Raw genomic sequence first — 16,687 nt, 5'->3', positions numbered from 1 at the left:
ATCCCAGAGGTCTTTGGGTTTGTTAAATAATAGATTGCTGTAGTCATTTACCACAGTTTCTTTTGAATTTATCCGAATCCACTGATCCATTACTCTATTTCTTAACCTGTACCAGGCAGTTTTTATGACTGTCACTTTATAGTAGAGTTTTAGATCTGGTAGAGCTAGGCCACCTTCCTTTACATTTTTTTTTCATCAGTTCCCTTACTATTCTTTCCCTTTTGTTACTCCAGATGAGTTTTGTTACTATTTTTTCTAGCTCGGTAAAGTATTTATTTGGTAGTTTGATTGGTATGGCACTGAATAAGTAATTTAATTTGGGTAGAATGATCATTTTTATTATACTAGTTCAACCTAAATATGAACATTTGACATTTTTCCAATTATTTAGAACTGACTTTATTTGGGTGAGGAGAGCTTTATAATTGTGTTTATATAATTTCTGGGTTTGTCTTGGAAGGTAGATTTCCAAGTATTTAATGTTATTTACAATTATTTTAAATAGAATTTCTCTTTTTATCTCTTGTTTGTGGGCTTTGTTGTTCATATATAGAAATGCTGATGATTTATGTGGGTTTATTTTATATCCTGCTACTGAATTTGTTAATTGTTTCAGAGTTTTTTAGTTGATTTTCTTGGGTTCTTTAGGCTGCAAAGAATGAAAGTTTTGCTTCCTCATTGCCTATTCTGATTCCTTCAATTTCTTTTTCTTCTCTTATTGCTACTGTTAGCATTTCTAATACTATATTGAATAGTAATGGTGGTAGTGGACATCCTTGTTTCACCCCTGAATTCACTTGAAATGCTCTGAGTTTATTCCCATTAAATATATTTGTTGATGTTTTAGATAGATACTATTTATTATTTTAAGGAAAACTCCATTTATTCCTATACCTTCTAGTGTTTTTAATAGGAATGGATGTTGTATTTTATCAAAGGCCTTTTCAGTATCTATTGAGATAATCATAGGGTTTCATTGTTGATGTGTTTAATTATGTTGAGTGTTTTCCTAATGTTGAACCACCCCTGCCTGCCTGGTATAAATACAACCTAATCATAGTATATTATCCTGGTAATAACTTGCTGTAGCTTCATTGCTAAAATTTTATTTAAGATTTTTGCATCATTATTCATTAGGGAGATTGGTGTATAATTTTCTTTGTCTGTTTTGGTTCTTCCTGTTTTAAGAATCAGCACCATGTTGGTATCCTAGAAGGAGTTTGGCAGAACTCCTTCCTCTCCTATTTTTAAAAATAATTTATGTAGAATAGGAATTAATTGTTCCTTAAATGTTTGATAGAATTCACTTGTAAATCCATCTGGACCTAGAGACTTTTTTCTTAGAGAGTTTAATTGATGGTTTCTTCCATTTCTTTTTTCTGAAATGGGGTTTATTTAAGTAATTTATTTCCTCTTCTGTTAATCTGGGAAGTTTGTATTTTTTGTAAATATTCATCCCTTTCACTCAAATTTTCCAATTTATTGGCATACAGTTTGGCAATTATCTCTTTAATTTCTTCCTCATTGGGGGCTACTTCACCCTTTTCATTTTTGGTACTGGTTATTTGGTTATCTTCTCTCTTTTTATTAATCAGATTAACCAGAGGTTTGACTATTTTGCTGGCTTTTTCATAAGATCAACTCCTACATTTATTTATGAAATCAATGGGTTTTTTTGCTTTCTGTTTTATTAATCTCTCCCTTGATTTTTCAGAATTTCTAGTTTGGTATGTAATTGGGGATATTTAATTAGTTCTTTTTCTAGATTTTTTAGTTGCATGCCCAATCCATTGATCTCCTCTTTCTCTATTTTATTCATATAGGCAGTTAGAGATATAAAGTTTCCCCTCAAAACTGCCTTGGCTGTATGTTGGTATAAAGTTTAATTATTATCATTTTCTTGGATATAATTACTGATTATTTCTATTATTTGCTGTTTGATCCACTCATTATTTAAGATAAAGTTATTTAAATTTCAATTAGTTCTTGGTTTATCTTTCCCTGACCCTTTATTACATGTAATTTTTATTGCATCATGATCTGAGAAGTGCGTATTGATTATTTCTCCCTTTCTCATTTGATTTTAAGGTTTTTGTGCCCTAGTACATAGTCAATTTTGGTGAAAGTGCCATGTACTACAGAGAAAAAGGTATATTCTTTTCTGTCCCCATTAAGTTTTCTCCAGAGATGTATCATATCTAGTTCTGAGAGAGGGAGATTGAGGTCTCCCATTATTAAAGTTTTTCCTCTCTATTTCTCCTTGTAATTCATTCAACTTTTCCTCTAGGAATCCGGAAGCTATCCAACTAGATGCATACATGTTTAGTATCAATATAGCTTCATTTCCAATGGTGCCTTTTAAGAAGATGTAGTTTCCTTCCTTATCCCTTTTAATGAGATTGATTTTTGCTTTTACTTTGTTTGAGATTAGAATTGCTACCCCAGATTTTTTTACTTCAGCTGAGGCATAATATATTTTGCACCAACCTTTTACCTTTACCCTGTTATGTATCTCTTTGCTTCAAATGTGTTTCTTGACTCCTCCCTGGAAGAACCAAGGCATACCTGTGAAATTAAAATTGATGAAAATAAAGAAACCAATGATCAATACTTACAAATACAACCCAACATATTGTAGGATTCTGTTTTTTAATCCATTCTGCTATCCATTTCTGTTTTAGGGGACAGTTCATCCCATTCACATTTACAGTTAAGGTTACTAATTCTGCATTTCTCTCTATGCTATTTTTCTCCATTTATATTTATTTCTTTCCTTTTCTCTTATTCCTCATCACCAAAATTTTGCCTCTCCCCTTTGAATTATTTTTTAAAAATTTAAATTTCAGCTCATTTTCACTTATACCTTCCCTTCCCTTTTGTCAGTGTCTTCTTCCCTTATCTTCCTCTTTCCTAGTCCCCCCCTTCCCTATAGATTAAGTTAGAATTTTAAACCCAAGTAGGAACGAATCTTATTTCCTCACTGGGCTAAATCTAGTGAATAGAATTTACATAGCATTCAGATTCTCCCTTCTTTCCCTCTAAAATTATAAATCTTTGTGCCTCTTCCCTTGGTGCTCTAATACGTTTGATAAACTCCTATTGTTAATTATCAAGATATCATCACAGATTGTTTACTTGATTGCTTTGATAAGCAGCATTGACTCAAATTGCATCAAATTATAATTGTAATTTTTTATCTTACCCCCCTTTCAAGTAGCTTTCAAGTACACACAGTCCTCTTCACAAGCCAAAATATCCTCCAAAGCCATATCATTTCTTGAACTATTTGTGCCCCTCCCCCCGGCCTATTTTCTTTCCAACTTTACCCCCTCCCCACATTGTACTTCACCCTAGTTAAGTGAAGCATCCTGATCTAATTAACTGAAAGTATCTTGAAGATCTCTAAGCTTGGAGGCTCTGGAGATCTCACTGAGAACTTTACAAAGGATTATAAAGTAATAGAGACACCTTCTCAGGTCCTTGAAGGTTATGATGCCCTCATCAGACAAGATGCCTAGCACATTGTGATTAAAGCCAGTCAGAGTGTAATGAGATATTTAAATTAAAGTTGACAACTCCTGTCTTTTTCAGGGGTTTTTTATCTCAAACATAGTGATGTGATTTTGGACCTCTTTAATTGAGGGACAAGATCCAATTAAATCTATATTCCTTAGGCTCATTCTCTTCAATTATACCTCCTAATTATCCTTAGAGAAGTAAAGTCCGAATGAGTTAAAATTGTTATAGCTTCCCTTTTTAGGGACCAACATTTGTTTAAAACAGTTTTGTTTTTCAGTCCCCTTTTTCATTTACCTTTTTTGTGTAACTCTTTAGTCATGTATTTGGCAATTGAATACTCTGTTCAGTTCTGATCTTTGTGTCAAGAAATTCTGGAAGTCCTGTATTTCATTGTACATCCATCTTTTTTCCCGACAATATATGCTTAATTTTTCAGGGTAGTACATTCTGAGCTGTAATCCCAGGTCCTTAGCTCTCTGTAATATGTTATTCTGTTCTTCTGATCCTTCATTGTTGAGGCTGATAGCTCCTATGTGAGTTTGATTGTGTTCCCTTTGCATTTGAATTGTTTTCTTTTTTGCCATTTACAATATTCTCTCTTTTATTTGAGGGTTCTGGAATTTGGCTATTATAGCTCTTGGAGTTTTTATCCTGGAGTCTCTTTCTGGAAGGGTTCTATGGATTCTTTAAATGATTATATTGTTATCTTGTTCTAGTAGATTGGGGCAGTTATCCCTTATAATTTTCCTGCATGATGTTTTCCACGACTTTCTGTTGGTCCAGGCTTTCTGGTAGTCCAAGGATTTATAGATTGTTTTTTCAATTTTTTCAGCCTTTTTATTTTGTTTGATGGAATTTTGTAGTCTTATAGATTCAATGGTTTCTAACTGTTCAATTCTAGTTTTTAGGATTTTATTTTCTTCAATTACCTTTTGTGTTTCCTTTTTTTTTTTTACAGATTTTGAGTTTTGAGTTTTACAATTTGAGTTTCCCAATCTTACTCCCCTCCCCCCCTTTCCTTTTTTAAAGGTGTTGAACTCTCTGGTCAACTTTTCACAATTTTCCTGCATGATTTTCATTTCTTTTTCCCATTTTTCTTCTTCCTCTCTTCTTTGATTTTTAAATTCTTTTTTAAACCTCTTCCATGAGCTTTTGTGTTTGAGTCCAGTTTATAGACTGTTTTGATACTTCTCCTTTGAGTGATGTTTCACAGCTTTCTTCTTCAGACGTAGCATTGCTATCTTTATCTGTGAAGTATTTTTCTATAGGGAGCGCTTTTAGTTTTTTAGTTTTTTTTTTCTCATCTTTGCTGTTGTAGTTCTGCTCCTGGGGTATATGGAGTTGCTGGGGCTGAGGTCTGATCCCTGGTTTGTTGTTGGCCAAGATGTTGCCTATACAGTCCAGGCCTTGCCTTCGCATAGGTTTTTTCCCCCCACCTTTATGTCCAGGTTCTGACTTAACAGAAGATTGTTCCCGACCCAGTCCTGTCTTCTACCTTAGTGTTTCTGGGTTCAGACTTGTTTGGTGTTGGAATCCTCCCTGCTAAATCCAGTGGCTGGGACCTCTGTTATTATTAAACTGTCGGCTCCTGGATTGCTCTGTGGCTAAAAACCTCTTGCTGGCTTTCCCCATTCTCCTTCCCTCTGGACTTTTCTTCCCCTTTTCCCCAGAGAGAGAACTTCACTGAAGATTCTCCATGATGTTTGCAGTTGAAAACTTCTTTTAATCTTCTTTTGTTCTTGGTGGGATCTGCAGTGTGAGTGTCAGAATAGAGGCTTCATGTATCTTTGGTAGGGAAAGAAAGCCTCCAGGAGTTTGTTACCTTCGAGTAACCATCTTGACTCCTCCCCGGAAGAACCAAGACATACTTATGAAATTAAAATAGATAAAAATAAAGAAACTAATGATCAATACTTATAAAATAAGAATGTTTTTTATTAGAGAAAGGTTTAGTATATAAACATACACAGCATGATATTAGATTAACTATTTAGATTTTATTTCTATCTTGTAACTTTACAAAAGTAGTCATCTATTTTTAAAAAAAGACTATTTACAATCTTGGACACAACACATTTATTTTCCTTCATGTGAAGATCAAATAGAATCTGTAAAGAAGGAAGTCTCCAACACCACGCAAAAATGCTGATAATTCAGCTAAGATACACTGTGAGCATAGAATCCATGATTTAAAATAGGAAATCTATACTTTCAATGAAATAGCATTTAAATACTATCACATGATACTAACCTTAACCTTCCGACACATTGACAAACACAGACCATGTAGAGATATAGTGATTAAGGTCATTCTGCAGTAATATCACTGATAGTCACAACCAGAGTTTACCATCATCTCACTGATGTTCATTAAACTATAAGCAACTTGAGGACAGGGTCTGTCTTTTGCCTCTTTTTTCTATCTCTAGCCTTTAGTGCAGTGGCTGGCTTACAGTAGGTGCTTAATAAATGTTGACTGATTGATTCATTGACATGTCCATTCCTAGCATTATTTGTGGAGCTAAATTCCTATGAAGTTACAATAATCAAAGTTCACAATTACATAGCCTGCTAAGTTGCAAAGTACTTTACAATTATCATCTCACTTGATCCTCACACTGATCCTGTAAAATAAGTAACATCACTATATGATAATCATAATAATAGCCTTTATAACCCTTTAAAATTTTCGAAGTGCTTTACAAACATTATCTCATGTTCCTGGGAGGCAGGCATTATTATCACCCCCCCCCATTTTATAGGAGAAGAAATTGAAGTTTAAAGGAGTTTTGATTTGCCCAGGGGTCAGGTTAGGAAGTTAGGCAGGACTTGAACTCATATCTTTTTAACTTCAAGTCCAACACTCCATTCACTTTATAACTCAATGAACTATTTTTGAGAAATCAAGTAATGATATTGGGCTGGGTAGACTTGTCTATAAAGGTCAATCTGTGAATACTAAAAATTTTGGATTCAGTGTGGAGGGTGGTGGTTGGGTGTAGTAGGAAGAGAAAGAAATTGGTCAATTATTTGTTTAAACACCCAGTCCATGGTGATTGGACACACAGTCTCAGTATTTCTGCTTTCATCCATTCAGTTTGATATAATGAAGAGAAAGCCCCAAATGGCTTGTGAAAAGAGTCTTGTTTCTACATTCTAAATTTAGAAACTTCATTAGGAATCCCTGGAATAAGGGGTGCCTTATTAATGTTTGAATGGCAGATCTGGAGTATGGATACTCACAGATATAGATGATCAATTGCCATATTTTCTCTAGTGTTGTATATATAACATGCCCAAAGTATAAATTCTTCCAATAAACTGATAAAAGCACTGACTTTATTCTGGACTTTTCCCCCCTCCAATAAGAGAATTAAATTCTAAAAAATTATTTTAAAAAGCCTTCCTGTAATGCCTCCTTGTAGCATGGGGTGGGGGTGGGGGAAGGGGGATGTGCTTGAAGTTCATGGCAAAAAAAGGTAAGCTCAAGAAAGTTCCAGACCATGTTTGAAAGACTGGGAGTATGGATCCTTTGGCTGATGATCAAGTATAACTTGCATCACTAGAAAATTGGTAGTGACCTGATATTTTTGGGGGTCAGGGGTTTCAAGGCAACTGAAGAACTGTCTACTAAAGAAGAGAAGAATTTCAGTTCGTATGAATATTCACATTGGTGAAAATACAGATAACTGAACAGTGAAATATAAACATTTTTAATACTGATATTAAACTTCCTAAGAACTTTTTTCTCCTTAATTTAAATAACGCAGCACCATATATAGAGATATAGATATGTAAATAAGCATAGGAAAAAAAAAACCCTGAAGTTGTCTCTATACCTGGTAGGCAGCTTCTGTGGAGGTGAGGTTAACAACCAAAGAGAATCAACTACCCAGCAAGGCTGGGTACAAGGTTAACAACCAAAATTATATTTTGTGGTGTGTGCTTTTTTAAGCATTGCCTTTACATTAAAACTCTTGTTATTTTTGTAACAGCTAGAGATATGTAAAATATTTATTAAAGTTTCTTCATTATATAAGTTATGAGGTCATGAAAAAAAAATCCAGGCAGTGGCCAGTTATGGGCAGTATGACACAAAGAAGACAGCCAGATCAGCACGACACTCTGCTGTCAATAAAGGAAAGTCATGAGCTTGATCACATATGGCATCATGATGGAAGTTTTAATGATGAAAATAAGAGTGTTCATGAAATCTACCTGAAAAAATGAAAAATATAGAACATTTAATGACAAACTTGTGGCTATGAAAATGGGACCCATATGCACATGACCAATGGTCAGACTAGTAAATAGTGTCACACAAACACCCAGGAATCTCTATCAGATTTGGTCAGAAAGTTTTTCAATTTGCTTTTACAAATCTCAGCTCCATGGTTTTAAAGGAAAGTCAAGAATTCACTGTGCGGATAATCTTGGAGCTAATGATTTTAATTATGGGGATTCTAGGTAAGCAGAATTTTGGCTACTTAATGTTGAAATTCCCTTTAGCCCATTTCCTAGTCCAGATAAAGAATCAGATAACTTAACCTGGCAAAGACTGTGATTGTCTTGACAACATGAATATAAAATATCATGGCAGAGTTTAATCACCTTATGTGACTTTAATTATGTTGACCTTAAGTAACTTGCCTTTGCTGGGCTTCAATAAAATGAATGAATTGGACAAAAGGACTTCAAAGGTTCCTATCATTTTTTTAAAAAAGTGATGAATGTATGATAACAGCAAAGGTATACATTTATTTATTATTGCCCCAATGGTCCTATGTCTTGGCTCATCATTAGTGATGATCTGTGGGAAACCCATTTTAAAGTGCTAAAAGTTATTCAACTTTCCAAATTGCAATCTTTCCTTCCTCTTTGCCTGAACCACTCAGCACATATCGGTCCTCTGCTGAGCACAAGGCCTTCACTGTGTCAGCATGGGCCACCAGCTCCTTCTCCACAGTTTTCGAATCAGCAGCAATCACATAGATTTTTCCCTTGTATTTTCCCTGGGACAATCCTTTGCTGCCAACCCAGATCTGAAGAAGAAGAAGAAAAAATCATGGGTTAACCTGTCATTTAAAATTATCCTTTTATTTTTCTCAATTATATATACAATTTTTAAAATATCTGTTTTTCAAAATTACAAGTTCTGAATCCTCTTGCTCTCTATTTACCCTCTCCCTTTGAAAAGGCAAGCAATTTGACACAGGTTATATATGTGAAACCACACAAAACAAATTTCCATATTAGCCATGTTGCAGCTAGAGGTTCAGTGGATAGAGCGCTGGGTCTGGAGACAGGAGGACCTGTGTTTAAATTCAGTATCAGACACTTACTAGTTGTGTGACCTTGAGCTAGACACTTAACCCTGTTTGTTTTAGTTTCTTTCTTTGTCAAATGAGCCAGAGAAAGAAAATGGCAAAACCAATCTAGTATCTTTGCCAAGAAAACCCTAAATAGGGTCACAAAGAGTCAAATATGACCAAAAACAACTAAACAATAGTAACATGCTTCTTGCAAAAGAAAACACAAAAAAAAGAGAAAAAGTAAAGTGAAGTTTAAAAGAATGTTTTCAAATCTGTATTCAGACTACCTCAAGAACTGTCATTTTTAATTTTTTGGAATTTATTTAATATTTCATTTTTCCTCAGTTACATAAAAACAATTTTTAACATTATTTTTTAAAATTTTGTGTCCCCAATTCTTTCCCTTCTTCCCTAACAACCCCCTGCCCAATTGAGAAGACAAGCAATTTGATATGGGTTATACTCTTGCAGTCATGCAAAACATTTCTATATCAGTCATGCTGTTGAAAGAAAACATAGACCAAAAAACCTCAAGAAAAATAAAATTAAAAAATATACTTCAATTTGTATTCAGATATTTCTTTTTTTAATTTAATATTTATTTATTCTCATTTTGTACAATGCTTTTTTATACAATAAAATATTCTTGTTTAAGAGTAAACAGAATACCCCCTCCCCCCCAAAATATAGACTCACTTGAGCAATAAAGTAAAGGGAAGAGAAAAAAATTAAAATAAAAAAATAGTAATAATTATAGGTATGGCCAGGTGGTGCAGTGGACAGAGCACCAGCCCTGGAGCCAGGAGCACCCAAGCCCATATCCAGCCCCAGGCACCCAACAATCACCCAGTCATGTGACACTCAAGCTACCCCGACCCCACTGCCATTCAAAAAACAAAAAAAAAGAAAAAGAAAACCTAAAATAAAATAAAATAGTAATAATAGCAGAGATGGCTGGGTAGCAGACAGAGCACTGGCCTTTGAGGCACCCAGGTTTGAATCTGGCCTCAGACACCCAACGATCACCCTGCTATGCAGCCCCAGGCAGGCCACCCAGCCCCATTTGCCCTGCACCCCTCCCCAAAAAAATGTGCTTCAGTCTGTGTTCCAACACCAACAACTCTGTCGCGGTGGATCACATTCTTTATGATAAGTCCATCACAGAAGTTACTTCCATATTTTTCCACCATTGCCATTGCTGATCGCAACTCCCTCCTTTCATATTTCTCCACTACCATGTACTGTATTTTTCTCTCTCCTTTCACTCTGACTCTGTTGTAGGGTAGCTGAGTAGGCAGCAGACAGATCCCTGGCCCTAGGGCCAAGGGGCCCAGAGCCCACATACCACCCCTTAGGCCCAGCATCCACCTGGCCCTATGGTCCTGGACAGGCCATCCAATATCAGCCCCTTGCAGAAGTAAAAAAGAAAATGTGTTATATCTGACCACTCTCCCTCCATGATCCATCCTCTCCTCCATCACCCACATCCCCCCTTCCCCTTGTCCCCCTTCCCCCTTCTCTCCTTCTTACTCCAGATGCCTATACCCCATTGAATATATATATATATATATATATATATATATATATATATATATATATATGCTGTTTCCTCTCCTAGCCACCTCTGATGAGAGTGAAGATTCCCTCATCCCCCCTTGCCTTACCCCCTTCCATATCATTGCAATAGCTCATTGTAATAAAGAAAAATCTTATTATATGAAATATCTTAGCCTATTCTCCCTCTTTTTCTTTCTCCCATTACATTTCCCTTTTATCTATTGACTCCATTTTTACACCACAATATATCTTCAAATTCAGCTCTCTCCTGTGCTTCATCTATAAATGCTCCTTCTACCTGCTCTGTTAATTGAGAAGGTTCATATGAGTATTATCAGTGTCATTTCTCTATGCAGGAATACATGCAGTTCATCATCATTAAGTCCCTCATATTTTCCCCTTCTCCTCCAATTTCTATGCTTCACTTGAGTCCTGTATTTGAAGATCAAACCTTCTGTTCAGCTCTGGCCATTCCAACAGGAACATTTTAAATTCCCCTGGTTCACTGAAAGTCCATCTTTTTCCCTGGAAGAGGACATTCAGCCTTGCTGGGTAGTTGATTCTCGGTTGCATTCTAAGCTCTTTTGCCTTCCGGTATATTATATTCCAAGCCCTATGAGCTTTTAATGTAGTTGCTGCTAAGTCCTGTGAGATCTTGATTGCAGCTCCATGGTATTTGAATTGTATCCTTCTGGCTGCTTGTAATATTTTCTCTTTGACTTGGGTGTTCTGGAACTTGGCTATAATATTCCTGGGGGTTGGTTTTTTGGGATCTCTTTCTTGGGGGGGATCTGTGGTTCTCTCCATTTCTATTTTGCCCTCTGCTTCTAGGATATCGGCAATTTTCCTGTAGTAATTCTTTGAAAATGATGTCAAAGCTCTTTTCCTGATCATGACTTTCAGGTATTCCAATAATTTTTAGATTATCTTTCCTGAATCTGTTTTCCATATCAGTTGTTTTTTCAATGAGATGTTTCACATTTTCTTCTAATTTTTCATTCTTTTGAAGTATTGTGTCCTGATTTCTCGTAAAGTCATCAATCTTCCTGAGTTCTATTCTTTCTCTGAAGGATTTGTTTTCCTCAGAGAGCTTTCCTATCTCTTTTCCCATCTGGCCAATTCTGCTTTTTAAAGCATTCTTCTCCTTAATAACTTTTTGAACTGTTTTATCCATTTGATCTAAGCTGGTTTTTAGCATGCTATTTTCTTCAGCATTTTTTTGGATTTCCTTGACTAGGCTGCTGACTTCATTTTCTTGTTTTTCCTCCATCTCTCTCATTTCTTTTCCCAGTTTTTCTTCTAACTCCCTCATTTGATTTTTTTTTTAGGTTTTTGCAAGGCAAATAGGGTTAAGTGGCTTGCTCATGGCCACACAGCTAGGTAATTAAGTGTCTGAGACCAGATTTTAACTCAGGTACTCCTGACTCCAGGGCTGGTGCTTTATCCACTGCGCCACCTAGCTGCCCCCTTCATTTGATTTTCAAAGTCTTTTTTGAACTCTGTCATAGCCTGAGCCCAATTTCTGGTTTTCTTGGGAGTCTTTAGATGGAGGAGCTTATGCTTCCTCATCTTCAGACTGAGTGTTTTGATCCTTCTTTGGCTTACAGGCAAAATATTTCTCAATGGTGTTCCTCCTTTCTCTGCTTGCTCATTTTCCCAGCCTTAGCCTGTTTTGGGGGTGCTTCTTGAGCTTTGGGGCACTCCCACAAGGGTCTCAGTATGTGAGGCTCTGTCCTCCCTCCTGGTCTGTGAATGACCATATGTGCCCCCCTCTGCCACAGTGCTGAGGTGGGGGGGGGGAGGCTGCTGTTCTATGGGGGTGGTCTAGACTGTGGTCAGGATCTGAATGTGGTCAGGAGCCCCAGAATCCTGTTCCAGGGACCGAAGACAGAGCTCTGCAGTCTCTCTCTTCACTTCCCTCCCTAGGTTCAATGGGCTCATGCCCTGGGGGCTCCTGCTTATGGACTCCACCTGCTTCTGTTTCCTGGATCCAGACTGCCTTGGCCAAGCTGCTGTTCGCTGTTTGCTGTGTGCCCTGAGGGCTGGGCTTCATGTGCTCACTCTGGCAGAGGTCCCCTGCTGTTCCCCCAATTTGTGCCTGGTGCTCCCTGGGGCGTAGATCAGGAAACTCCCCCACTACTGGGAGCCGCAGGGACTGCCTCTGGGAGGGTGAAGTTCTTTTGCTGTGACAGGTCGCCCCTCCAACCCCAGGGAGCAGAGCTTTTCTGCTCTTTTCCAGGTTACCTTGAGTAGAACTGCCTCACTGGGTCCCTCTGTGGGTTCTGTCTCTCGAAAATTTAGTTAGAGTCCTTAGTTTCAGAAATTTATGAGAGAGCACCTAAGACAGGATCCGCTCTTGTCGCCATCTTGGCTTCTCCCCCCCAGATATCATTTCTAACAAAGTATTTCATATCTCTATCATCCAAAAGCATTTTATCCATGGTGCACATAATATAGATCCTTTTCTACTATTCACATTACAATTTTGAACATCACCAATACAAACAAAAGACATTATTAATAATTCTAGCCTGGTTAGTTTTATAAGGGGTCCTCCACAACCAAAAGTGACATAGATTTCCTAAATCTTGAAAGCAAAAATTCTTATAAGTAGGAAGGCACTTTGGGAAAACAACAATGAGGTAATGATAAAAATAATAATAATGATAACGATAATGATGTAATTATAAAGCACGTCCTCACCACCTCAACCCCAAAGTGGAAAAGGAGTTGAAGTCTGAAGAAGAAACAACTTCAACCTTTCTATTCGTTGATACCATGAAATAAGGGGGAAAGAGTAAGATAACTAGGAAAAGTAGAACTTTTAGAGGAAAATGATCATTTTTTGACTATTTATGGAATCGAGCATAAGCCCTTTGAATTTCCTATTGGGTTAAATATAACCTGCCCTATATTCAGTGTTTTGTTAATCTGACTGCATGCATGAGAACTGAAGGTCCTTCTTTTCTTTTCTTAGTTTTTTAAAGGGAGACCTAGGCATAAGGTAATTCTGATGTTTTAGCTGGGTGGTTTAGGAGACAGATCACTGGGCCTAGAGTCAGGAAGATCCTTCTTCATGAGTTCAAATCTGGCCTCTGACTCTTACTAGCTGTGTGACGCTGGGCAAGTCATTTAACTCAATTTGCCTCAAGTTTCCTTATCTGTTAACTGTTAATCTTTGCCAAGAAAACCCCAAATAGAGTCATAAAGTTTTGGACATGACTGAACAACTGGATATCCAAAAAAAAAATTACTGAGAAACCTCCAAAACTGAATCTAGGCCATATGAACTCAGAGCCACAGTTTTGGCTTTTTAACCTGTCCACTTAATAAAGCATTTTCTTCATAATAACTCTGTGATATAAGATTATTAGCCTTAACTGATGGCAAACAGGCCCAGAGAGAAGAAATAATTTGCACAAAGTCACACAGTGAGACAATGTTCTTGTCCCTATATCGTGGTTGCCTCTTATAATTTATGGGGCTTTTACAAATTTTTTTAAGTGCTTTCACTTTCATCATCTCATTTTAGTTTCATGATGGTATTCTAAATTTTTAGGAAGAATAAGGATTTGATTTCTCATTTGCCAAACCTCTTCTCAATATAAATCCTTCTTGACCTCTCTGAAGCATCTGACCTTGTTGATTATTCCCTCCTTCTCACTGCTCTCTCCCACTTGTCTGACTGTTCCTCAGTTTTATGAGCTGGATTTTTAAAAATTTCATAACCACAAACTGTGGTTGTACCTATGGCTTACATTATCCTAAGCCCTCTTATTTTCTCCAGTCTTTCATCACCAAATGCCTACTGGATTAGGCATCTCAAATGCAACATGTTCAGATTAGACTCATTTCTTCCCCAAACTCTCCCCCTTATATAAACTTCTTTATGTCTTCCAAGGGCATCACAATTCTAATCACCTAGGTCTAGAACTTTGGTATCATTCATGACTCCTCACTCTCACTCAAACCATAAATCCAATCTGTTGCCAAATCTCCTCATTTCTATCTCTTCCTATCTCTACTCCCATTATCACCACTAATTCAGGCCCATTATCCCTGAATTAAGTCTTTGCCTATTCCAACATAAAAGAGCTGCCAAAAGGACTTTTCTAAAGCATAGTTCTAATTATGGAAAAACCTCTCCACACTCAATAAACTATAGTTACTCCCTATTACCTCTAGGGTCAAGTATAAACTCCTCTATCTGGAATTCACTCATTTATTTATTCATTCATATACTTAATAGATTCCATTATGTTTGTTGGTTCTTTTTTTTTTTTAGGTTTTTTGCAAGGCAAATGGGGTTAAGTGTCTTGCTCAAGGCCACACAGCTAGGTAATTATTAAGTGTCTGAGGCTGGATTTGAACCCAGGTACTCCTGACTCCAAGGCTGGTGCTTTATCCTTGTTGGTTCTTTTTTAGAAAATATTTTATTCCCCCCAATTACATATGTATTTTCAAATTTTTATTTATTTAAAGCAATGGGGTTGTGACTTGCCCCAGGTCACACAGAGAGGCAATTATTAAATGTCTGAGGCCAGATTTGAACTCAGGTCCTCCTGATTCCAAGGCCAGTGCTGTATCCACAGCACCACCACCTAGTTGCCCCCCTCCCCCAATTCCATGTTAAAACAATTTTTAGCATTTGGTCTTTTTATTTTTAAGTTTTGAGTTCCAAATTCTATCCCTCCCTCCCTTCCTTCTGTCTTCCCTAAGTCAGTAAGCAATCTGATATAGGTTATACATGTACAATCATGTAAAAATTTCCATAATAGTTTTTTTTACAAGAAAACTAGAAAAAAAGTAAGAAAGAAAAGAAAAAAGTAGAAAGAGAAAAACAGCATGCTTCAGTCTATATTCAGACAATATCAGTTCTTTCTCTGGGGGTAGTATATTTCATCATGAGTCCTTTGAGTTTGTCTTAGATCACTGCTAAGAAAAGTTAGGTCATTCACAGTTTTTTAATGTACAATATTGCTTTTACTGTGTAGAATATTCTCCTGGTTTTGCTCATTCCATTTTGTTTCAGTTCATGTAAGTCCAGGTTTTTTGAAAATCATCCTGCTTATAGTCAGTTATTTCTTATGTTATAACTTGTTCAGCCATTCCCCAATTGATGGGCATTCCTTCAATTTCCAATTTTTAGACATCACAAAAAAGAGCTGCTATAAATATTTTTGTACAAATAGGTCCTTTCCCCATGCTTTGGATCTCTCTGGGATACCACTCTGAAATTTAAAGTTCTTTGTATTATGGTCTCAACCTAACCTTTCTAGGCTTCTCATCTACTGCCTCCTCACCACACTGTAGGTATGGGTCTAGCCATATGGCCTTCCTTACACACAACATTCCATCTCCTGGTTCTTTGCCTTTGTAACCTGGAATGCTCTTTCTCTTTATTACTATCAATTGGAATCCCTGCTTTCTTTCCAAAACTGAGCTCAAACTCCAACTTTTTAAATATAAGACCTTCTCTGATCTCCCCATCTGCTAGTGCCCTGTTCTTCAATGACTCTGGATTCATTTGATATCTATTTTGTATATATTTGGGCAACTAGGTGAGGCAATTGATAGAGTCCCAGACCTGGAGTCAGGAAGACTGTGTTGAAATCTGATCTCATATACATGCTATGTGACTTTGGATAAGTCACTCAACCCCAGTTTGCTTTTAGTTCCTCATCTGTAAAATGAGTTAGACAAGGAAATGTCAAAGCACTCTAGAATCTTTGTCAAGAAAACTCCAAATGGGGTTGTGAAGAGCAGAATACAGCTGAACAATAACTAGTGTATAATTTGTAAGTATGTATGTTTTGTTTCTCCCTTTAGAATATAAGCTACTTAAAGGTAGGAACTATTCCACCTTTTTTTTGGTAAGGCAATGGGGTTAAGTGACTTGCCGAGGGTCACATAGCTAGGTAATCATTAATGTCTGAGGCTGGATTTGAACTCAGGTCCTCCTGACTCTAGGGCCAATGCTCTATCTACTGCACCAACTAGCTGTCCCTATTCCATTTGTTATATAAATGCTTACTGATTATCTACTTTTTCACCTAAGGAAATTGAGGTTCAGAAATAGGAAGTGATTTAAACTTACTAGTAAGTGTAGGAGCCAGTATTTGAATGCACGTCATTTTATTCCATTAAGCTTTCAAATATCTTACATATAATTTCTTTAACATTTATTGGCTTGTACTTTTTCCCAAGGCTGATGGGTCTAGTTCTTCCTCATGTTCTGGTCCCCATTCTTTAAATATACACAGAAAGACTTCTTGAGACCCCATCTGGGATATTCTTGG

At 36.7% G+C, this 16,687-nt stretch overlaps 1 protein-coding gene across 2 annotated transcripts in view; it reads right to left on the bottom strand.

Moving 5' to 3' along the window:
- Positions 1-5,447: 5,447 nt before the first annotated feature.
- The window catches only part of DENND3 (DENN domain containing 3), a 104,924-nt gene continuing 93,684 nt past the window's right edge, over positions 5,448-16,687 (bottom strand). The window contains exon 23 of one of the 2 annotated variants that reach the window (XM_074202765.1): positions 5,448-8,561. In XM_074202765.1, coding sequence (XP_074058866.1) covers positions 8,361-8,561 — 201 coding nt within the window. In that variant the 3' untranslated portion in view covers positions 5,448-8,360. The remainder of the gene's footprint in view (positions 8,562-16,687) is intronic. The other variant, XM_074202764.1, reaches the window with a different exon arrangement.

Source organism: Macrotis lagotis, chromosome X, assembly GCF_037893015.1.
Source record: "Macrotis lagotis isolate mMagLag1 chromosome X, bilby.v1.9.chrom.fasta, whole genome shotgun sequence".
Taxonomy (NCBI): domain Eukaryota; kingdom Metazoa; phylum Chordata; class Mammalia; order Peramelemorphia; family Peramelidae; genus Macrotis; species Macrotis lagotis.
The sequence above is the reverse complement of the archived record's forward strand: the minus strand, read 5'-3'. Positions and strand labels throughout refer to the sequence as shown.